This window comes from Manis pentadactyla, chromosome 7 (assembly GCF_030020395.1).
Source record: "Manis pentadactyla isolate mManPen7 chromosome 7, mManPen7.hap1, whole genome shotgun sequence".
Taxonomy (NCBI): Eukaryota; Metazoa; Chordata; class Mammalia; order Pholidota; family Manidae; genus Manis; species Manis pentadactyla.
In genome coordinates this window covers 9,021,298-9,046,815 of record NC_080025.1, presented here as the reverse complement: position 1 = coordinate 9,046,815, position 25,518 = coordinate 9,021,298, and the positions used below count along the sequence as shown (strand labels likewise).

Genomic DNA, 25,518 nt, shown 5'->3' with positions numbered 1-25,518 from the left:
AGTTCATTATCTGAACTACAGGCAGACATAGAATTTATTTTATTATTTTGACAAAAGTGCTTTTTTCACAGTTGTGTTCTGAGACTATATTCCCACTTATTTATGGGCAGAGTTTATTTTTCATATGAGAAGATTTGATCATATAAAAGGTGTTTTTCTAAAAAATTATCTCAAAATACTATTCTTCCACTGATTTAATAGAAAACTAGTATTTTCTTCCCAACTCCACTTTTTTCACAAAGGGTTCACAGTACAAAATGAAGTCCAGATTGGGTTACAATTAAGTAATTAGATCAGATAAATCAGCACCAAATGGTAATCAGATGGTAATAACTAAACATAATATGTTTTATCTGAATAATTATAGCTATTTAGTTTCCAAGGGCGTTAAGTTCTGGAAAATATTTATGATACGGTTCAACAGAGTAAACAAGATAGCCAGATTATGACATTTATTTACAGGTTATTGTCAGGAATGAACAATAAAACTAGCAGTAAATGAATATGAACAAATCACAAATGAAAACTTCAGCATTTACAATAAGACATGGATTTCTAAATTCAGAACAAAGTGAAGGGGGAAGTGGCCATTATCTGATTACTTTGAACTAATTCAAGTGCAAATTATATGTTAATTCCAGAATAAAATGTGTTACATTTCTAGTAAAAATAATAGAACAAAAAACATGCTCATGATGTTCTAAGCCTGAGCTCAAAGCTATGCTAAATATATCTCAACATGTCAAGCTTTGATTGTACTGTCTAGTCATTCAGTGAAACAACTGGTTTGATGGATGTTTTAAGAGTATCATTCCACCGAATCAACTCCTTCTAGTAAAAAGAGCAGAAATAGTTTGGGGCACAAATGTCTGAAATTCTGTTAAGTATCATCATCATGAGTTAAAACTATACTAGTTGTTAGATACAGAAAACATAGTGTAAGGAAAGCAAAGGAGATAAAATAATAAAGAAAAGGAGAAAATGAAAAAACAAAGGCACAATAAGGAAAAATAAACATGCAAAAAGGACACTGACAAGGTGAAATCTCCTTCAGAACATTCTTCTAAGATACAATTTCAGCAGGACAAATTGATAATCTTTCTCATCATATGGAATATATTCCTTTGTATCTGAACCACAGTGGATCTGAACCAATGGGCTGATAACTTCCCTAGGACAAACTTACTGCTTTTCTATCTGTTTATCCATTGCCTTCCATGGGCTACAATTAATTTTGTTAGTTCTGACTTCAAGACAATTTTTTTGATGCAGACTGTATTTACATGGAACTTACCAACAGCTTCCGACAGACCATAGACCTTCTGATTATATGCATCGGTTTTATCCCATATGAAAGTATAGGCCAAGTTTGGTGAGGCAGGGAACCACTTTTGAAAAAGTCTTCCTACAACAGCTACCATCAGATGAACCTTCATTAAATTGAATGGTATAACGGACTGGGTCATGGTGATCTTGAGAACTGACTTATATCCTGCCGCTCTGGAACTCAAATAGGACAGTTTGAGGTCTGTTCCTGGAATGGTGGTCTCTTCATGGAGTACCTAGGTTTGAAGAGAGCAGAAGCTGCAAACTTGATCATGTATGACTACTAAATAAAACACATTTAAAAGAACCAAACAGAGCAACTAAAATAAGAAACCAAAGAGTTAATATTCACAGATATGTGTTTGAGCCGTTACCTTATGCAATAATTAAAAATAACTGCGCCAGCCCTGTTTCTCTCCTCCTAAAAGCTTTTTGGCATCTATTCTGAGTTCATCCTACCTCAGGTGCTGCTTCTCATACAGGAAACACTGTGACTACTCCATCAGGCTGACAGGCACGGATGCACCAGTTCACAGGCTCAGTGGAGACTCACTAAACGGTCTTTCACCCCCAACCCCCTGGAGAACTGGAGCAGACATTTGTAGAACGGTTAGCTCAGCACCGGGGTGCGGTCTGGGCCAAAGACCTGGCCTACGCCAGCTGGCGTGTTTAGGGATCCTCGGCTGACTGGCCACAGTGTATGAAGACAGGAATCATGACCAAAAGGAACAATTCATTTGGGTTAAACTGCAGCAAATTCCATACCCCCATTGAAAGGCAACATAAGAATAGCACATTCTCATAATCACTTAAATGCTGAGCTAGGACTCACCCGATTTTTGATATGACAGTAAAGGAACTAATGTTTAAAACTGCATACACTTTCCCCCAGAGAACCACTAATGTATTACTGAATGCACCCCAAAGACTCTCAAGATGTACTTTTTGAACTGAAACTGGACTGCAAAATATTAACATAATTATCTGCACAAGAATTATCTCCTTTACAAATTTTAAAAAATCACATTCTTAATCTGACAATTTACCCATCAATGTGACTGGCTCAATGAGTGCTAAGAAATTTTTAACGACATATGCAAAATACATTTTGCCAAAAAACATTAATTTGCTTGAAAAATACATTTTATGTAGTATATAAACTCTTTCCAAATAGTTCAGATTCCTACTAATAAATTCTCCTTACTCTTATTAGTTTGGTTAATAATAATAGCTCTTCACAGGCTTCCTACATATATTGTGAAGTACAAGACTATCTCTCTGTAACAACCTCCACCAGGAACTCACCACTGTCCACTAAGAATTAAATAGCATTTTCAAAGAATTCTTCATAGTACCCTATCAAGATTCATTATTCACTCTTTTCGTGTTAGAAATATCTTAGAATAGTGGTTCAGTGTTTGGTTGTGTTTCCCCCACCTCAACTTCTGTCCCACGGAACAGTTAGGAATGATAAGTATCTGTCATCTCCAAATTTGACAATATTGACAGGGAGGGTGTGGCTGTCAGTTTCAATCTAAATAATCACACAGTTGGAAATGGCACAAAGTTCTAATAAACTATGTTGGCCTGAGCCCATGCTGGCCTGAAAGGGGTCCTATTGTGGATAAGAAGGCATGGCTGTGCTCTCGTAGGTACACCAACTGATTAGTTGGGCATTTCCTTATCAAGCACACCAAATGAATTCAGCCATAGACTGTCTTAAGCAAAATAGTTTATGAACATATAGAAACTTTTTAGAGCCCTATTAGAATCAGGGAAATTGCTACATTAAAGATTGAAAGGACTTTTGTAGGGCTGTATGATATAAAGTGAATAATCAAATAGAACCCATTGCTCTGCCATCCTGGGGTGAAGTATCAAGGGATGAGTTTGAAAAATAGATTTGGTGACTCATGAATGGCCCTGAAAACAGAAATGGTGAACCCTACAGCATATAACATATTTCCTCTTAATTTATTTATGAAAGAATTTCTCTAGATTGGACAGGTGTTCTATATAATTCAAGGCAGTCTTTCAATAATATACATTTCCTTTAATCTTCTAAGAGTTGCTTCTCCCTTTCAAAATATCATGTGTTATTCCTAACTTTTGTAACAGATTATTGTCCTTGTCATCACTAACCTACTTCCATGGAATAAATATCTGTAATTTAGTTCATGAAAACATGCATTTCTCCTATGTAATTTAACTTGAACATGTTATTTTTGCATTGGCCTATGTGGAGAAATCAACCATTAAGCCTACATTTGCAGCTGTGTGATCTATAAGCCCCATTCTGAACCCCATTAAACTTCAATTAGAAACTACGGTCAGTTGATTCTACTTTCTTTTCCAATCTGTTTAATCCATTCCCCCTCTCCCTTTCCATCCCCCTGTGCTTGCTGAGCCAACTCTGTCTATGTATTTGGTACGTATGGAGATCCGTGAACTCAGCCTGCTTCACTGATCTCTGGCGCCTCCCATCAATTACACGTTTTGTCACTTGAGTGAGCTTCAGGGAAATGACGACAACTTCACTGGTCGGTCCCCTGACTCCATACCGCCTAACATCTTCCAGCTCTTCATTATATGGTTCCGGGTCATTCATGATCTGGCCCCAGTGTTGCTACTTTCCCTATACTTAAATTGTTCACCGGTTTTTATACAGCATCATTTGTTTTTACCACGGCGCTGGTGCTCACGCATTTTCTTTAGTCTGGCGTCTCCTCTCCTCCCTTTTAAGGCCACTGTCCTCAGCGATGTCCTTTTTTGGCTTCGTTAGGAAATGACCTCTCTTTTGACCTTTCACAGTTCTTCATTCCAATCTTTTCTACATTTAGAATGGCAGGACCCATGTCTTATTATTCTTTCTATCCTAGTAGATTACCTTGTATAATAAAAGGCTCTCGGTAAATTTTTACCAAATGTTTGCTGACTGTATGATGGAATAGAAAGAAAACCTTCACGTCTTCCCAGAATTTCTGATTGTTCGAAACCCATTTCAATGACCTGCTTTGCTAGAAATTTGCCACCTATAGACAGACACTACCTCTAGGTTAAATCTGTTTTAGGACTGGCTAAGAAGTTCCGAGTTACTGCAAGATGGACCCTGGAGTGGAAGTATTAAACGGAGTAAGATAACAGTGAATTTTAGAAACGCTTTATCTCAAAGTCTGCCTGTCATGCAGTAGATCCTAGGGTGTGTCTTCTGCATTATACTTGCCTGTGAGCATTCTCCATATTTTTTATCCTAGACTTTCTTAGCTCATCTCTTCAAATCGCTATCTACACTCCCTCCCTAGGGGATTCATCCTGTGCTTTAAATATTTCTATGACACTGATGACTCCCAGATTGACATCTTCACTTCCATTCTTCTCCCTGAATTCACTCCCTCACGTCCACCTCTTACAACCTCTACCTCAGCCACCGTTGTTCAGGCCACCATCGCTTTAGAGATTGTCTCTTAACTGGTTTCCTAGTTTGATCCTTGCCTTAGCATAGCAACTACAGTGAGCCTTTTTAAGAAAGAAACCAGTACTGCGCTGCTTACAAACCTCCAACGGCTTCCAGCTACTCAAAGTCAAAGTCCTTATGCCTGCCAAGGTCTCCAGTGGTTCGTGTACCCCCACCTGTGCCCCTGTCACACCTGCTGGCCCCTTGCTATCCCTGAATAAGCCCAGCATCCCCGTCTCTTGGTGCTTTTGAACTTGCTTTTTGCTCTGCTTGGAATATCCTTCTATTTGGGGGGTTTATTCTTCCACTTCCTTAAGGTTTTTACTGCAATATCATCTTACCAAAGAGATCTTCCTGGACCACACTTTATAAAATAGCAGCTCCATCCACTTAACCCTGCTGAATTTCAAAAAGAAGTCTCATTCACAACCTGACATATATTATACATTTGCTCTTCTTCCCTGTTAGCTGCTAAGTGCCTTGAGAGCTGGGACCTCATCGGACTGGTTTACTGCCTTGTCTGATGTCACAACGCCTGGTGCAGAGCAGGTCTCAACAAGCATCGGGAGAAGGAACGTGACAGAGCTGTTACGTGATGCTGTATTTTAAAGATCAATGTATTTTAACTTGGCTCTTAAGAATAAAGTCCATTATTATTGTACCTAATGTCCTACCTTCAAGATCTGAAAGGTGTTTCTAATTGGAAACATACAAGGAAGGAAAATAATCCTCGGATATTTCAGTTGATAAAATGAATAGTGGAAGTACGGCTATTTAAAAAAAAGTTACCTAGCTTTTATTTTTCCCCAGTGAATAGGGCTTTATGAACTATAAATTATTAGAGCTTAAGACAGGATACCAAGTTTTTTAGATAAAAATATCCTGAAAAATATTAATGAACATTTTCTGTCAAAAATCATCTGCTCTAAAACAATTTTTTTACTCACAGTAATAATTAAACAGTAAGTTATTGAGAACACATGTAAGGCACTCAAAACTTTTCCAGTGAATGAATGAGGAAAGATATTAGCTGTTGAGTGCAAACTACAACTAATAAATACATACACGTATAGCCTGAAGAAAAAATATTTTCAACAGATCTTTGAAATAGATCTACATATCGTACTATTCATAATAGAAATATCTTACAAGAAATAACTACATATCCTACTATAACAATACCTACTCTAGTACACACATATATACCACACTCTATATTTCATTCCACAGGATTATTTAGGATAGCACTGGAATTCTACAATCCTTTTAAAAGATTCTTTGGAAGCCACATGACCTGAAACTGGTTTACTTGAAAGTATTGCCTGCTGGCATATTCTACCTGTGTTTCGGGAATAATGGGGCTGTCTTCAGGAGAAGATCTGAAAAAGGTGGATAAAGGTGACGACACAATGATAGGATTCGGCCTCACAAATCCACTCAGATCACAGCTGGGAATGTCATTCTCTTCTTTCTTCATGACAAGGGTATCCATCACATAAAAGACATTCCATGGAATCCATACTGTATGATACTGAGTGAGGAATGGGGATCGTTCAAATACCAAAGTTAGAGAAGCCCCACCATTTGCCAGCAAGTCAAACCTAAGAAAAAACAAGACACACTTGGTGAATAATCTGGGTCCCATATGTCTCCTGACATTCACCTTCTTGAATTAATATGCTTTATAAAGAAAGCCAACTTTTTTTTCTCCAACTTTTACATGTAATAGTTTCAAATCTACAGCAATATTAAAAGAACTATACAATGAACACCCACATATCCTTCACCTAGATTTACCAATTTATTCACATTCCCTCAAATTCACTTTAGCTATCTATCTATCTACTCCTTTTTCAGAACCATCTGCGCTAAAGTTGTAGATATTAGGAAATGTTACTCCTAAATATTTTCAACATGAGTCTTGTAACTCAAAGAATATTCTCTGACAAAACCGTAGCACCATTATCGTGCCTTAGAAAATGAAATAAACTTTTAAAGAACTATATGCGTCTATGACCTTGAGTCTCTGACACATGTACTGTCACAGATTGCCTAAAAGTTGCTGCATTTCTAGGTCAAAAGGGGCAATAAAACATGTTGGGTGATATACGAATGTCTAGTTTTTATATTTAAAATATTTCAAGCAGAGATAGTGCATTGGGACTAACTCACATTCCATCCTGGCGGGTGATAGTGTATCCATATTCTGGGTAATGGAAAAATGAGACATTGACTCCGATAAGTGGGGTTCCATCGGCAGTTAGTACTTGGCCTCTAATGACAGACGCAAGGCTGTGGGGAGAGCAGAAGAATTAGAATGAATGTTTGTCTTCTCAGGCCAACATTATCATGATTTAAGAGATGATTCAACCTCAGGATAAAATAACACCATCACATACACTTGTTAGTCACAGAAACCAGATCTGAAATTTCCCAGCATGATGTCCCTTTCAAAATAGTGCAATACACAGTCCCCAAGTGCCTGGTGTGTACCCCAGGTTTTAATTCATTGCAGTCTGATTTTTGGAGCATTATCAAGACCCATAATTTAGAGCTGAATTTTTACAATCGTAAACTGCACTTTTTCATAAGTCATCTATCTGGCGCTTACATGAAGAAAAGTATACTTTCCAATTAATTGTAAGGCACTCCATAAATCTGCAGGGACCAAGAAGTACAAGATTTAAGGGGGCAATAAGGAACATTTGTGCAACAACTTTTAATCAGCTGCTGGGTCTAACTGCATTAATGCTGGGAAATTACTGCAGACCCAGGAGTTCTAGTGTAAATCATCTTCTTTTGCTCAGTGAGACACAAGACACCTGCTTTCACTTACTAGTTTATTTTCAGGTCATTACTGCTCTGTAAAGCACCAGTCAAACAGCTCATGCAATCTTACTGCCATGCCGTTAGCAGTTCCATTACATTAATTCATAATTTATATTATTTAGTGAGCTCAGCTAAAAAAAAAAACCAGTGCACTTCTCTCTTGCCTTTTGGGGTCTTTTCATTGCTCCTTTTGAAAGATTTCCAACTGTGCTAACAAAACCAACTAGTTAAATGAAGATTTACTGGCTCCTTAATGGGATGTCCTGTTATGTCTCTGGTACTGAAATGGACACAGCATGTGAACTGTGTGAAAAATGCCTGAAAGGTGAAGTTTGGTGAAAAATTTGCCGAAAGAGGAAAAACTGTGTTAAGAAAAAATTAAAAAAAGCCCTTCCCTCGAATTCACAGTCATCCGCATTTCATATAAAGTGTGTCTAACTGTTGACAATTCGCTACAGATCTACAGAAGGAAAAGGAGCACGAACCTCTTGTTGAAAGGACTTTCTCCAGGGATGACGTGGGTGCTCTCAGATCCTATGAGGAAGCTGATCCGGTCATAGAAGGATTTGGCAGCTTGCTGCGACGGGGATTGCAGGCTTTGGCTAATGATATCCTGAGGGTCGGGCAGCCCACGGCAGTAGGGCTGACTTTGGCAGGAGCTCTGTAAACAGCAGTCAGGATCCATGCAGTCAACAAGTCCATCTGTAGACAGAAGTGCAAACCAGTAAGATAATGCCCCCTTTTCATGCCGGGGTGTAGAGTAAATTTTGTTGGCTGTTTTTTTCTTTCACCTCAAATGATTCGGTCCCCCTATCTGAGAGTAGTTTCTGTGAGGTATGCTTTTTGGAAGCGGATGAAATAGAAATACAATACTTGTAAGTTGCTTTCCTATAGAGTAAATGTTTGGATTGGAGATGGCCGAAAAGAATCATGTATGTTGATTCTGAGAAAGAAATACAAAATTACTGATTAGGGCAATCTATGAGTAGCATGAATATAGGTTAGTTTTTAAAAAAAAATTTATCAAATGTACATCGCAGTGGTTCAACAGTCCCCCTACCCCTTGGTAACCACTAGTCACTTCTCAGTGTCTGTGAGTCTAATGCTGTTTTGTTCCTCCTGTTTTGCTGTTTTTATATTCCACAAATAAATGAAATTGTATGGTATTTGTCTCTCTCTGCCTGAAAATGGATTGGTTTTAAGTATAATTACTCGAGCCCTTAAGTTTTAGAGAAAATGCCCTAGTTGTTGATGTGGTAAATGCGTATGGGTGTGTATGGCTATGGGATAGGGACCTACAGAGGGTGAAGTTCTAAAATGTGGAATAGGGTCAGAAAATGAAAGCCCGTGAAATGAAGCCAACACAAATGCATATGAAAAGGAGATTAGTCAGCCACCTTTCAAGGCAATACCTTTCCCCAGGAAGGTAAAGTGCTCCAAATAAAATTAAGGCATTTCTCAAATTTGAAACAAGAGCCTGATCCCCTAGAATGCCTTCCCTAAACAGGAGGCATTACTGTAAAATGTGGCAAATGTAAATAAACCGTAATATTGGAAAGGAAAATAAATGAATCACAAAAAATTGGCTTGTAGTGTTGGTGGCACAAAAAGGGGAACGGATACCAAGAATTTGCTAGTGCCTTCTCCAGGAACCACAGAAGGAAACTACACTCAGTGGCCCGGGTGTAAGTGTTTTGTTTGAAACCAACCCATTAGTGAATACAAGTGTCAGCTTATGATGGCTTGATGATATTGTGCCTTAAGGTCATTTTCCACTGACCAGTAGATACATGAATTTTGATCTGTCTGGCAATTACCTTTCTCAGGGTAGATTAATAAAAATGTTAGTTTCTGAAGACTTTCATCATTCTTGGGAGAACTGACAAAATAGTTTTGAAATCTTCAAACCTAAGTATCAGGTTTGGGTGTGACTGTATTATGGCAAACTCAGTTGAAAATATCCAGTTGACCTAGATATTTTATTTACACAGTGTTTTATAAATTATATTTTTATTAAAAAACACTATTTTTCTTGCTGTTGGCCACTCTTATTAATAAAATATAAGCTTGCCCTTTCATTATCCGACAGCAAAGCGAGACAAAAGAAAATAGACTGAATGGAATTACTATATTGTCCAGCCTAGAAGTAAGTCAACACCACAGGTAAGGAAGAAACAAGAGGTGCGGCGCTCCTGGCTCCGCGTCCTTAAGTCGTTTTGCCCACCTGAGGGGGAAGGGAGTGGACATGTGATTTCTCTAACACCCTTTTCCCCTTCTCTGGATGACCAGCTCTAAATTTTCCTTGGGGTATCCATTCTCCCAAACTCTCAGTCCAAATGCACATTCCCCTTTATGTTTGGTTACAAAATGTACCTGTGGCTTGACTTGTCTAACCGGAGGGCATTTCAGGAACTCTGCGTCAGGGTCCCTTCCCCACCTGAAGGCTCAGAGGTGCAGGGCTGCGAGTGGGGCTGCTGTGTGCACCCCGCGGCCCCGCAGGGGAAGCTGCCTGGCAATGGAGCTAGCGCAGAGGAAGCAGAGCCCCGGGGTGGAGGGAGAAGACCGCAGGTCACAGCACATCTTGGGGGCTTTCTGCAATAAGCTGCCCTTGACCTCCCGGGCTTTTCAGTTTCAGAAGCCAAAGCAATGGCTCCTCATTCCTGTTTGGATTGGGTTTTCTCTCTCTTAAAACTGAGTGAGACTTAGTTTCTCTAGAGACAGTAACTAAAAATCTCATTATTTTCCTTGTAGTCGGGGGAAAAAAAAAGTTTAGTAAGTAGATACTTGAATTAAATTTATGGCGTTGGACTCATTTTACAACAATGTTTTAATTTTTTTTTTGTTACCACAATTTCTATACACATGGAAATGTAGGAGTCAGGATTTCTAATAGGCAGCTCTTATCACAAATTGTTTCCTTATGATAGTTACAATTTCATGTAGATGTCCATTTTGTTAAAAACGTGTTAATTATTTGAAATCGCATATTTATTTTTGATGAATATTTAAAATCATGTTTGAGGACAATCAAATGAAACTGAGCTTTGAAATTTCATATAAACTTATCAAAATATTACTTCCTTAGCCAAAAGACCACGAAGATGAAAAATGTCTAAATCTTTCTCAAAATTTCTAGTGAAGAAAGATGAAACTATGCTACAGGCTTATTTTTCATGAAGATATAATAAGGGAGTACATTGCAGTTTTCCTCTATTTCTCTCAAAGAAATACAAGCATAGTTATTAAGACTCAGATTTCTAAAGCAGTAGACTATTGAACTATTGCCCCAATATCATTTCTGGCTTCAAACACAAATACCTTTTCAGTAACAATTCATGATCCTATGTTGAGACTTTATGAGGAATCTTTAATACATGTGTTGTTACATATTTAAGAATTCTTACTGTGTGGATTTAGAACGGGTGTGCAAAGGCTTAGAAGTTTCCCCTTATATTCATTCTTTAACGTAAGTACAGACTACTTAATAAAGAAAATACTTCCACTATTATGTTATCTCCATTAATCTGGTAAATTAAGGGTTAAATGCTCCTTGCCCTCTTCCCCTTCCCCACAACACTCCACAGTGTCTTCCTTTAGGCACTATGTGGTGCAGGTGCCAAAGAGGAATGCTGCCAGTTAGTCATTCATCTTTGTTAGTTTATAAAAAGCAAACGTACATCTGGCATGTAGTCTGCAGGTCATAAAACTGCACGAGATTGACTCCTTCTGAACTAATCAGTTGGAAATGCATTTTTACAAGCCTCTCTGCTAACATCCATCAGAGAAAGAATCTCATTTTCAACAGCCAAGATGCAGGGACAAACTGTTTGTTATTTTTCTGCAGAGTTTATCAGTAACTTGCCCAAGCAAATGACGGACGGTTATGAATCTGGCTCTCGATAACCTGAGAACACATTTTTCATTCTTTGTCTGTACTTACAAAACTAGGACAAGCTAGTACCACTAAGTTAATTAATTACCCACTTGCCCAAATGTATACTGTTTCCAGTAAAACTGTCTTCGTGGAATAGCTTTCTCAAAATCACTGAGATTCCGTTTCAGTCTCAGGAATATTAGGTCAGCTTAAATTTATATTGGCGTAGAAGCCATATCTAATAGAATTGATCACGAACAATCTAAAGAAAATCAGAAATGTCCAAAACCCTCTGAGTAACAACTTCACTGATCAGTTAAGAGCCTTTTTTTTTTTTTTCAGTTTGGGCTTTTTGATATAAGTAATACTTTGATGTAAAGTAGATAATACAGTTTATGCTTCCTTCCACTACTCAACATTTCTGCTCTAGTTATCATTTTAAAACACATTCTCATCTTGCCTCAGGCTTTCATTGCGCTTTTACCGTTTGGCAAACTTATTTTTGTAAAGGGCCTGAATGCCATTCTTGCCTCCACTTCTCTCTGCACTTAAATCAATTACCATTCCTTCTTTTCTTTACCCCAAGTATGTCTCGAATCAGTCTATCTCTTCCCATTGTACGGAAACTACCCTTCCGACCACCATGGTCATTTCTTGACAAGATCAGCAACAACAGCTCCGTGTCCCAGGTTCTGGTCTGGTCCCACCTATTCGTCCTCCACACTTTTGTCAGAGAGGTCTCCGTGGAAATTCAATTTGACCATTCATTTCTCTGGCTACAATGCTGCCTTTACGGGGTCCCTGCTGCCTTCTGAGTAGTTAGAACTCCTTACCATGGCTTTCAAGACTTTTATGATTATTATTTCCTCTGCCTGGAAACCTCTAACCTGCTCCCTGACTCCTTCCTCCCCATTCCTTCAGCAGGCAGCTCAGACTAGGGTCTCATGGAGCCCCTGGAGGGCTACAAGCTCACTGCTGTATCCCCAGCACCTGGCATACTTCTTGGCACCAAGTTGGCATGCAGTATATTCGCTGAAGGAAGGAAAGGATTCAGTTCTTAGAGACTGTGATGCCCTAAAAGCACAGGCAAGACCCTCCCTGTCATCAGCCTTTATCACCCTTTTCCCACCCTCAGACGCCACCTAGCCCTTGAATTCTTGTTTCTTTTTTATTCCAACAGGCATTTAAAAATGTTTTTGATTAAGTGGACATGTAAGCAATTCGCACAATTATAAAGAGTATTAGAAGAATTACATAAAACACTACACATAATCTTACAAAGGGGGAGACTCTATTTATCCATGCAGATACACAGCCCGGAATCTATCAATGTCAAGATAAACCTCACGCACATTTACCTCCCATCAACTTACACTTCTGCATGATGAAGGGCACCATAAACAAAGTTAAAAGATAAGCGAAAACCTGGGATAAAATATCTGCAACACACCTAACAAAAAATTAATATACAGATGATTCACAGAAGCCCTAAAAATTAAAAAGGAAAGCTCAAGCGAATCAATAGGAAAAATGGGCTAGAGAAATAAACAATTAGCAAAAGAAGAAATACAAATGGTCAAGAAACATATACAAAGATCATCAATCTAACTAGTAATTAGAGAAATGCAAATTAAAACAATAAAATAGGAGTCATTTTCACCTGTCAGGCGAAATTCATATTTTTCATTTTGTCGGACAATTTTGTTTATGTATAATGATTATGTGCAGACTATGAACATGGGGGAAATAAACCCTCTCATAGTGATGAAGGATATAGTGGTGAAATCTACTTGCAAGGCAATTTGGCAGTAGCTATCAAAATTAAAAATTAAAATACCCCTTGACCCAGCAGTTTTTCTGAAAACCTGTCTAAAAGAGGTATTTGTACATTTACACAAAGAGTTATATACAGGTACACACACACACACACACACACACACACACACACACATTCACTATAGATCTGCCTTTATACTAAAAGGAAAAAAAATATTATTAATGTATTAGTGGTAAAATTAATTAGTACATTTGTATTTCCATTATAAAGAATGAGACAGGCTTATGTATATGGGCATGAAAAAATCTCTAAGATATACTCTTTAGAAGAATCAAATTTAGAACAGTATCCCATTTAAATTTGAAAAGATAAATATGCATACAAATTCATTGAAGGAGGCATAGAAATCTGCACACCAGGTTATTGATAACGGGTAACTCTTTGGACAATGAAAATGTAATATTTGCACTACAGCGACTGATCATAACCCTCACCATTCATGCCAAGGTCCTTAAGGTGGAGATACGTGTGACAAAGAGCCCCATTTTTGAAAGGGTCTGTGCAATGCCCATTTCTACATCTGGGAGCTTGAAGAGGCAGCTAATGGCAATGGGTAAAAATACAGGGGACTTTGAGTTCTAGCCTGTGTGGCTCTGATTTTTCTCTTTCATCCAAAAATAGTGGTAAAACCTCTAGTTCCCCATGGACTTTTGAGAAGCTACTGGGGTCCTTTGCATCGAAGAGCACAAGCTGGAATTCTCTTAAATAGGGGTTTACGATGCTCTTACAGTTCGGTGGATGACAAAAGGCTTCAGACTAACCTGAACCTCTTCCCCAAAGCAGGACCCAGTAGAGGTTTTCAAATTCATAGTAATTTCCCCTACTTCAAATCATCATCTACCAGGAAAATATATTTTAATGTTCTAAGACTCTGAGTGCCATTCCATGTTTTGACATCTGGATTCTTTTTGGGAAGCACTTAAGATCTCTTACTATTTTCTTTCTCTTTTTTTTTTTTTAAACCCATTTCTCCTTCTCTTCCCAGTTCTGTTACCATTTAATTTTTATTTCTTAAATATGTTTTTGGAGAACATGATAATCTCTTACTCCTGCTAGAACTTTACAAAAATCTATTTTCACATTTCCTTACTTTCATATGGTTGTCTCCAAGCTCAGGCGGCCTCTATCCATTCATCACACCCATTCTGATGCTTACATTAAAATTGAATTCATTTTTTTCCACTCTTAGCATCTTCCTACTTCTTTTTTTGTTTTGTTCTGTTTTCAGTTTGGAGCATTTCATTTGTAGTCTTTTCCTTTCTCATTACTGTTTTTGTCTTCCTAAATAACCTCAACCGAATTATGCTTTCTCCCCTACTACCATCCTCCACACACTTAAATAAAAACAGACTTGTTTTAGGTATGTCTTCCTCATGTACCTCCACAAAGTAGCAATTTTGAAGGACAAAGAATGACTCTCTCTATTTACAGGTCAGATGCAATGACTCCTGGCAGGATTTATGGTTTGGCATTCTAGCATTCTTGCACCAATTTAGTATGAAGCTTTAAGTCATTCTTGTGCCCTCAACATCCAATCCCCAGGAGAGTCCCATGCCTCAGGTACCCACAGAGGAGCTGTCCACTGGAGGACCAGGCAGGGCAACAAGATGTCAAGGGTCACTGTCCTAATCCCTGCTCCGGATCACGCAGCATTTAATGAGTGAGTTCTGGGATAGATACTAGAAATGGCTCATACCATAAGTGAAATAAATCAGGTGGAGGAAGACAAATACCATATTTCACTTATTTGTGGAATATAAAAACAAAACAAAATGAACAAAATAGCAGTAGACTCATAGAAGTGACTGGTGGGCACCATGGGGGAGGTGTGGTGGTGGGTAGGTACGGAGGGGGAAGGGGATAAAGAGGCACAAAAATTCTCAATCATAATATAAGTTGGCCACAGGGATGGAAGTACAGCATGGGGAATACGGTCAGTGATTCTATAACATCTTCCTGTGTTGACGGAGAGTGACTGCACTCGAGGGGGTGAGGATTTAATAATGCGAGTAACTGATGAGCCACTGTGCTGTGTAGACTTAATTAACTAGAAGATTGTCTATCAACAATATTTCAATAATAGTAATAAAAAAGAAATGGCTCAATCCAGAGGGAGGCTGACTTTGTAGATAAAGATGGAGTCAAAGAAGAAATATTACAAGCCCCATCTAGGCATGTACAGTTGATCATTTGCTCTGAAAGATTTCTCTACTGCGACAGGATGTCTGGTAGTTGCTTCCAAGGTGTCCACACGCCCTGCTTGGAGACGTCATCCACAGTTATCTTGTCCAGTGGCCTTCCGTCTCTGACTTCCACTGTGTGACTTAAAAATCTCCTATTCCATTGCCTGCCTTTGTCCAAATGATCTACTCCACCGGCCTCTGTTTGATACCTGGAGCTACATTTGAGAAGCAGATGGAGAAGGTACCTTGTTGATTCCAAGCATAGTGGGCATCTTTGCCCAGGCCTTTCCTGTGGGCAAAAGATTGCCCTTGGTTCTGAAAAGCTAAGGAGACTCTGGGTACGTGACAGCTGTTTATTTGAGCCTGAAAGAAATAAGGTCCAACTGAACAGTATGCCTGTGTAGGTGTTAAGAGAGTATGGAAATGAAGTCCTCCAACCTATTTGATTGATGGTTCATTCCTCATAAAGAATTCTCCCTAGGCTTGCTTTTCCCTAGTCATTTCAGAGGCACAGGGGAAGTGGGACCTCGATTTTTATTTTATTTTTTTAGAGTATCATTGATATACAATCTTATTATATTGGTTTCAAATACACAACACTGTGGTTCAACAGTTACCCATATTATAAAATCCTCACCCCCTCCCAGCGCAGGGATGCAGATTTTGAGGATCTTAATGCTTAGACAGTGGAGATGGGCAGGAAAGTATGTTTTAGAGGGGAAGAAAGGGCTTGGTCTAGGAAAAAATATTTATTTCCACATATGTAGCTGCCCTTTCTGAAATTTTAAATGTATCTTAACTTCTCGGGTAGTAAGCAACTTTGTTGTTTGTCTTGTTTTTGCAAAGAGTCCTACACAGTTGCTAAGATCAGACTAGTAGCTATTTACATGATGTGTTTAATTTCTGGTAAGAGCCTAAACCAATCCTCTCTTTCTCCTTGCTCTTAATGTGTGAAGAATTTAATGTGTTAAGTTCTTAATTTGTCCTTAAATCAAATTACTTGGCTACCTTCTGGGTGATTCACGATTTTGACCCCAAACTTAGTTTCGACAAAGGCAGTACAAGTTACCGTATGTCATAAAATGTCAGGTACAGTCCTCACTTTCAATGTTTTGTTTTCCTGTTCCCATATAATGAAAATGATATCCTTAACGGCCAGGTTTTGTGTCTTGATTTGGGGCTCAGGGTAGAAAATACTGTATCTACAAACAGAGCCCAGGCCTAAGCTCCAAGAACCCTCTAGTTTTGGTTATAAGGCACACGGGTTACAATCTCAGGGTATAATATAAAGCTGGCACTGAGATGCCTTCTCAGAAGATCAACAAAATTAGGTTAGGGACAGGAATACAAATTACAGGAGATAAGGAGGGAATCCACAGGGTGTCTTCTATCAGCTCAGATTCCCCCTCAGGGAGGGAAGCCTAGAGATAGCATAGTTTCATGCTAATAAGAATAAACAAAGGGGGAACGAGGCCAATTCACAGTTGATAAATTTTGAGGAAAGGCAAAAACCTCCTTAGCTGATAACAATACTGGAGAACTGATTAGCCCCTAAATTACTCTGCTGTGTCTGCAGACATGGCCCTGAGTTTGCTTTCCTGGGAGAGAGTCTGTACCCCCTCCATGTAATCTCCCTCCCGAAGACAAAAGCTGAAGTACAAGATGAAGGAGGAAGAGAAGCCCTTTCTTCCCCAGGCAACAGAAGAGGAAGGGGTGGGCTTCTTGGGGGAAGGTAATGGAAGGTGCCATCTGGGCTGTGGTCCAGAGAGGACCCGGGCTGCCGTTTCTCTCAAGCGCAATGCTGAGAGAAGCTGGGGGGACAGAGTGATATCAGGCAGGGAGTGCGTGGTGGGCCGAGGCCCACCTACGTCTGCGAGGAGCAGACAGGGGAGGAGGCATGAGCTCAGCATTCTGAGGCCCAATTGTCTTGACAGATTAAAAGAAAACAGGGAAAACCGAGTAGTTGGCTAGACATGGAATGGGAGAACGGCAGCTGCTTGTCAGGAAGATGGGATGCAAACGGCGTTTCGGTTTGCGAATTACTGCGGGCCTGGGCTAGCACGTGTGTGTGTGCATATGCGTGCATGTGTGTGCGCACGTGTACGTGTGTGTGCATGTGCAAGTGCGTGTGCGTGTGTGCCCGGGGAAAGGGGCGGTTGGGGGCTGGTTCTGGCCACTCTGCTTCCTAGAGAGCAGCAGTCAGGTCCCCTCTAGTGGGAATGAAAAGGCCATCCAGTCCTCTCTGACAACCTTCTCTGAAGGGCAGCTCGTCAAGATGGGCACTTTGGAAGCAAAAAAAAAAGGGGAAACTGGAAAATAAGAGCTGCTACTTAAAACATACTGTGTGCCTGGCCGTATGCTAACTACTACGCACACAATCCCTCACTTGATCCTTTCCAGAACTGTTTTATTCCTACTTTATAGATGAAACAGCTGACATTTAAGGAGACCAGAGTCTTGTGAAAGGTCACATCTGCACGGGGAGGTGGCGTGGAGATGGGTCTGCTTCCCAGATCTGCACTCTTACCAACACTGTGTTGCCCATGTGGACATTCCCAAAGGAGCAGGTGCAATGAAGGAGGGGATAGGAAGCACATCCTTATCCACAGAGCAAGGGGCCGCAGAGGCGCAGATGGGGACTAAATGCTTCTCTAAAATCTCAGTCCCAAAGGCCCGCTGAGACCAGCCAGCTGTCAGGGACAAGTTCTCCATCGCTGGGGAAGTAGTCACCACCTCTCACTCTCTATTCTCTGTGATTAAAATACTGCGGCATGGAGGAGGTACATGCCGGGGAAACAACAATTCCTTAACCAAGGGCTTCCCAGTGGCTGTGAGGTCACAATCTTTTTCACAGGGTGTGAAGTTCATGCTAAGATGACACTGGACGTACAGCTTCAAGGAGACTGTTTTATTTTTCCTAAACATGCCTTTCAACAGAAGAGCTTGGAAAATGCCTCGCATCTTCTGGAATTTACTTTAGCTTAGTTATTCACCTCCTGCTTGTAGAGGTCCCAATTCACAGGCCCTAAGCACTGTGGTGGTGGGGAATGGAGAACGATGTACGTGACACAGCAGCCTTTTCCCCTGAATGAGGATAGTCTTGCATTGGTTTCAGGAAAACACGGAGCAAAACCACTCTATCAGCAGTCATATGTTTTCCAGTCTCATCTATGGGGATCAGACCTTTTTTGGCGACAGATAACTATGCTCTCACTGTGACCTGTCCACCTGTGCTCTGGCGCACGCCTGTCCTCACGCTCTGCATTTCTCACCTCCTTCGTTGTCCTTGCTGTCCGTGCAGAGGGTCTCCATGGCCACGTCGCATCCTGCCCCTCTCCACCCGGGCTGGCAAACACAATGCCAGCCGTTCTGGTCCAGTGTACATCTTCCATTGCTATTGCACAGACCGGGACAACCCTCTGTCGAAGAAGACAAAGAAGGAAAACACGAGTGATTTCAGTATTGAAAGTTTTTGCACCTAAAATAAACAGATAAGGGACACTGAGTGGGAACAGGCCTTAAGAAACAGCACAAATACTGTAATTGCACATGGATAGAAACAGCAACATTATCTAAGGAATCTAATTCTTAACCAAGTGGCATCTTTGATTGGCCTGAACCTTGAGACACCACTTACCTGTGCAGGACAGAAATATATGCAACGATCCACTAAAGTAGCTACAGGCCAGACAAAATTAACTTAAATTTTTTTCCTTCAGCAAAGCAACAAGGTTGATCATATAGTGTGTAAAAGCATCTCGACAAGATAATTTCAGAATCCCTAGCATAGATTCTTAATCTGCTGTAAACATTATTGGCCACTCATTGGGACATGCCTGCATAAAGCACCTTGTTGCTTTAAAAAATTCCCTCTAAATTCAAAAGCGTGAACGTGGGGATGAGATTATGAATGATGTTAAAAAGAGAACAACATTAATTTTATCTGGCCCCAGAGTTGCCGTACATTCATGTGAAATTACAGTGCATTAAATAATTGCACAAAGTATAGGCCGGTATTAATGACTATACTTTATGCCAAGAGTACATTCCTTTTCACAGAATAAGCAAAGCCCGGGTAATCGTGAAGCAGCTTAGCATCTATTCTAACAAACATTAGGATTCAGGCTGCATACGGATGGGACAGGACCGACAGGATTTCCAACTAAATAAATGTAAGAGCTGTGCATATTTGATTACTTAGGACGGACAAAATGAAATACCATAAGGACCACAATAAAACATTGATAGACTGAACAAAAACACGGTAGTGACGTGCTTCAAGACAGATAGCAGAAGAGTGATATTTTGTGACAATCTCCCTAAGGCTTTTATGCTGTTTACCTTTATATCCTATCTTGTCTGCTTTTATGGGCAAGGAGGGAAAATTTGGGAAACAATTAAAATAATTTAATATATCCAAAATCTATAATTGTTTCAGTCTAACATGACATTAAAAAAAATAATAAGCAATTTTTGCCACTTCCTATTGATGACATCTGGCATGCAGCCAACGTGATCTGTTTATGAGGATGATGCTTAGGTAGATCCTGGCCTTCTTGCCTACGAGTGTGATATGACACTGACAGAAACAGGGATATAAATGCCCTAAAATTGTTAAGAATAAATAGGCTGTTCATCAGATCTCTTTGGACCGACTTATTTATAGTTCGGTATAGAGGACATAGTAGTAAAAATACTTGCCACAGCAAAGGGAATTTGCTATACAGCTGATAATTAGAATGCTATTCTTGTCTCACTGACAACATTTAAGAGCATAAGCTCTTTAAAGATGTTTATTTTTAAGTCTGCATTAAAAGAATTCCTCATATAGTGGCTTCCCCTCCTCCACTGTGGAACTTGAAATGGAAATGCTTCAAAGAGATGCGCTGTCTCTTAAGGTTAGAGTTAACAGAAAGAGGACTATTTTGACAGTCTCTTGTGGCACGGTATAATGAAATTATGCTGATGGATACCATCAGGGCAGGATAAGATTTATTTTGCTTCTTTTCTTTCAGACAATTACCATCTGTATTTATGGGTTTTCAATATATGCAAGGTGAATTCTCCTTATGGATGTTTTTGTTTTGTTTTGAATGGGAAAGAACGATTTAATTGTCCCACTGACAAAGAGGTGCAGCAGCTGGCTGCGTGCACTCAGTTATTATAGGAAAGCCTGGATATTGCCATGAATATTTCCATATTCTAATGAAAAGCACAAACAAGGAATAGAAAATAGGTAATCTGAGGAGAAAGGGAAAGGGAATTTTCTCTTCTGAAGAAATATTTCCCACCTATTGCTACAATAACTGAAGACATGAGAATCTGCTGTTTTCTGCTGAGCTGTGTTATCAGTTGTTTTACACAATGCACAGTATTTTGTAGCTTTTTGGAAAATAACAAAACATGAAGGATGGTTTCACATGTATTCTGAAACATTTTGAAAAAGCCAAAGAAGTTTCCATATGAGGATAAATGAGATGTCTCTCAACAGACGTTATATAAAGGAATCTTCTTTAGATTGACAATTTCTTATTCTGTGCTAAGGGAGTGAGCATTTGTGATTGTTTAATTTAGAATTTAAAGCTCATTGGCTGAATTGCCAATAATAAAGACCTTAAAGCAAAAAAAAAAAAAAAAGGCCATAAACAGAAAACAGCAAATGTACTGTTATCTTCAGTTTTTGGTTTCAGTGAAAACTAATGTTTTTACATAGGAATGAAATCTGTGATAGCCCAAAATTATAAAAATGAGACACAGACATTGAAGTCTCAATACTTTAAATCCAAGGCATTTCACATAATGTAAGCCTGATTGATAATTTACAAAGATATGCATGAAAACCAGTCTATTTTCATACCTAGTACAATCTGATACACAGTTATATATAGATACAGATGTAGATGTGTCAACAAAAAGCAAGTATACAGTACCTTTAACTATCTTATCCAAATAGTGAGCTTGAGAAATTAAAAAGGAGAAAGAACAGACAGACATTTCAGAAGTGTCACATGGGACAAGGAAATTTTCAGAATTTACATGCAAATTGAGAAGCTGCAGCTGACATAAGACTCACATCACATGACAGAGATGCACTTTTTATCTTCTGAAAATGCAATATATTCACATTTTAGCAAATGTAGTCATGATTTCAGGAGCTGCTCAGCATTCCCAAGAAAACCAAGCAGACAAACTAACACTGATTGCCACAGATTGTGTTATATACCCACCCGGATTCTTCTTGAGATTATACTTTAATAGCTAAGGAGAACACATGGAATCATTTCTAGATTACTAAAGAATGTTGCAGATTTACAACTATGGGATTTACAAATAATAAACTTTTTTGGGGGGAGATGGTGAGAAAATAATTTTTTTTTTTAAAGTTCATTTCCAAAAGAGACAACACAGAAGTCCTAGAGGAACTGTTTTACGTCTGTTTCAATGCTGTCTTTCTTCAACCTGCCTCATTCACCTTCTCTTTTGAGGTACTTACATATTTACAAATTATCAAAGCATAATGGCTAATAAATCAGCACGCACAAAAAACTGAGAATTCTTGCACAAATGGAGTAAATTTAATATATTATAAGAAAGGCAAGTGTTAAGTTCTGTAGCCAGTGACTCCCCATTAGCCTTTGACTACCTGTCAGATGCACAAGCACGCATCTCTCACGCATGTAGTCCCTCAGGAAAAAGGACTCTTCTAAGATCCTGTGTCTTTTCAGGATTCACACTGGACTAGGCTCAGTTTTTCACAAAAGTTTTGTAGGACAGTTAGGATTAAGCCTGAGCTCTTTACGGTACCTGTCCATTTAATCTTCCATGAGGTTACAATTAAGCTCACCTCTCCTCTTGAACAGAGGCATAAATGCCTCCTTTCACTCAATGTAGAGACCTAATATATTCTTAATAAGCCTCAGACCGTCTTGCTTTGTCAAAATTCATACATCTTTAATGATCTCAAATTGCTTTTCAAAATGCTTATGTTGATTATTTTTCATCACTGACATATGTAAGTGGTGGCAGAACTCTTAACAGAATGATTTAATCTACAGCTTTCGGTTGAGCCACTCAAGTCTGGTAGCTCTGTCACATGTGTAAACAAAACCGTAAGTGGTTTTGACACATCTGTATTGTGTATGTAAAAGGATTCTTCACTCTGCCACAGGAGTCCATTAGAGGCTTCTGAACCGCCTTCAAAAATAAGTGTGTTTATAGCTAACTGATGATAAATTATGGGGGAAAATTGGGGGGGGGCCGCAGCAATGTTAGGCACTACTCAGAAATTATAATTCAATAAAAATAATTCTGTTTTCAAATATTAAAATAAACATGTACGGCTGTGTACCATTTATATCATTTCTTAATAAATCCTTCTAAATTATATAATCTACTAGAGCCCCATAAATTAGCTCAATCAATGATTTGAACATTAGGTACGAGAGTCTCTGATTCACAGAGAGTAGTATTTCTGAGGGAATTCTCAGTTTATAAAAACTAGTAACACCCGATACAGGTGGAGAGCAAGCTATCTGCTTTTACATCAGGTCCTTTTCAGTTAACACACCCAAAATAAGGAATGCACTTAATTCTAATCTGGGTCAGTAATTTTAAAGGAGGAATAAATTATTAGTCCAGCCAATCCCCTTATTTTCACAAGCAATCAATTATGCAAAACAGTAGGTTGATTACAGGTAAAAGTGGGTTTGTCACTGGGTCCAGAGGACATCCAATGTGGAGGAGAAATTAAAAATACATTTAAAATATAGAGCAGGTCAAATTTAGGTAACAGTTTAAATATCCAAAATGTTTAACAAAAATTTTGCAAAAAGTTAAAACCAACCGTAAGAAAAATGCCTGTATTGAGAAAATGATACTAAGACTTGTCATTTGCATTTTATATCAGAGAGACTAATTGTGAGGCTGATAGCTTAAAAGCTAAGAGAAAAAGGGAGAAAAAAGGTGCCACCTATATTTTGGCCTCACTGAGTCAAATATCTGACAATACCACAAAACCTGGGTCTCAATAATGAAGAAGGTAGAAGGAGATGTCCATCTGTGAGGATCGAATCATTATTAAAAATAAGAAATCCAACAATAAAAACATCATTATTTAAACCACTACAGGAAATCATCAGAAAAATGCAGGCAGGTTGTAAGAAGCCATTAGAAACAGTAATTGTAAACACAATACAGTATATTTGAAAATTAATACGTCTAACAATTGCCAAAATGTACATGAAGTCGCAGAAATAATCACTTTGAAAACTGAGGGTGACATTCTGACACGAAAGGAGACTCATTTCTGTTAGACCTACCAGGTTTTACATTTGTGTTAGAGAATAAAAATCTTTTAAAAATGAGTGCTAGACATGTAAAATGGAGCCCTATAAAAACCTATTCTGCTGTAAAATGTTGGATTCATAAAACACTTTCCCTGGAGTTTCAATTATTTATCTTTTAAGAAGACCTGTGGGGAACATTGGGGGTATTACCATCCATATTCCTGTAAGATGGTGATTCTTAATTTTTTTAGGGTTATCAGATCTCTAAGAAAAGTGGTGAGAGTTATGGATTCTCTCCCCGGGAAAATGTACACATGTTCACAAATACAAACTGCTGCCTGGGATTTCAGCTGTTCTCTGAGCTCTGGTTCTGAAGCCTGCTGATGATGAGCACCTGGCTGATGTATTCTTGAGCCTCCAAATTCCAGGTCTGGCTCAGACCTTTTTCTCCCGGTTCAGAACAATCCAGGGGGCACACAGGAAGTCCTCTGGTGCCTGCCCTGCCCCCCGAGATGGTCATGGAGGCTTGCTTTGAGTCAGATACTGCTCTAAGGGCTTTTATATCTCCCTCTCCTTTACTCTTCATGACAGTGCTGTGATGGAAATACGGCTGATACGCTAAATACTGATGAAGAACCGAGAAGAGGGAGAGGCAATCTGTGCAACGTCACACGCTAGCCATGCGGGCTGTCTGGTTTCAGAGCATGCTCTTAATAACCACTAGGCCATAGTGCCGTTCCTGGAGATTTAGAAAAAAAACCCAAATTCCTTTTCAGTTGAAGAAATGGATGAAAGGTGCTCAGAGGTGCTCTGTAATCATTCCGGATCTAACGTGAAAATTTAAGCAGGTACTTCTTTCCCCAAAAGGTTTAGGGTGGCCCCACCAACTTTTAGATGTCTTCTAAGAGGCTTCCTTGGCGAAGTGCCGGTTGGATCTAACTTCCATGGCAGACTGCAGGGGGAAGTCTTTTAAATGCCAGGCTAATTCCTAGCCCTCATGGTCTCCCTTTCATAATACATTCAGATACACGGCCAGCTCTGGAGCGTATCACAGATGAAACCACTGCTCAGGTTTCAAGCCCACGCACTGGAAGTGCTTGGCCCACCTGCTGGTTCAGGTGAGCATGACCTCGGTGAGATTTGAGAAGTGGGCGAAAGGCTTGACTCATTGGAAATATTTCTGACAGGTGATTAGCCCATAAACCTTCAGTGTTACCCAAGCAAATGACTAGTATGTATCCTTTTTACACATTCCCCTCTAGGTGCTTTTTTAAAAATTAAGGTATCATTGATATATACTCTTATGAAGGTTTCACAAGAAGAACAACATGGTTATTACATTCACCCTTATTATTAGATGCTTCCTTTTAAAAAGAATTATTTTTCTTTCCAAGGCCCCTATTTACCATATTTCTCTCTTGCGTTTTGGGGAAGATGGGTGGAGGTGGACACAAAATGATTGGCTCTTGTTCCTGCTCCTTAGTAATGGGACTGGATTCCCAGGCCCCTTAGGAGGGCTGTTTGCTCATAATATATTGTTGTTCCATTTGTAATTCCTAACATGTAGTGTAGGGAGGTACAGCATCTTTCTGGAAATTCTGCCTACATGTTGCTGCCTCAACGGCATACCTACCAAAATTATGTGCAGCCCTTGTCCCTCCATTTCCTCTACTTAGTCTTCCTCACCCTACGCCCCAACCCAAATATGTCCCATGGATGAAGTCTAGGAG

General features: G+C 39.3%; 1 protein-coding gene across 10 annotated transcripts in view; it reads right to left on the bottom strand.

Moving 5' to 3' along the window:
* TENM3 (teneurin transmembrane protein 3) overlaps positions 1 to 25,518 on the bottom strand; it is a 1,816,466-nt gene that overhangs the window by 51,966 nt on the left and 1,738,982 nt on the right. For 5 of the 10 annotated variants that reach the window (XM_036894289.2, XM_057505071.1, XM_057505072.1 and 2 more), the window contains 7 exons: positions 21,434 to 21,460; positions 19,845 to 19,862; positions 18,776 to 18,922; positions 8,095 to 8,311; positions 6,953 to 7,072; positions 6,120 to 6,381; positions 1,295 to 1,562 (listed from right to left, as the gene is read on the bottom strand). In XM_036894289.2, coding sequence (XP_036750184.1) covers positions 1,295 to 1,562; positions 6,120 to 6,381; positions 6,953 to 7,072; positions 8,095 to 8,311; positions 18,776 to 18,922; positions 19,845 to 19,862; positions 21,434 to 21,460 — 1,059 coding nt within the window. The remainder of the gene's footprint in view (positions 1 to 1,294; positions 1,563 to 6,119; positions 6,382 to 6,952; positions 7,073 to 8,094; positions 8,312 to 18,775; positions 18,923 to 19,844; positions 19,863 to 21,433; positions 21,461 to 25,518) is intronic. The other 5 variants (XM_036894293.2, XM_036894294.2, XM_057505073.1 and 2 more) reach the window with 2 other exon arrangements.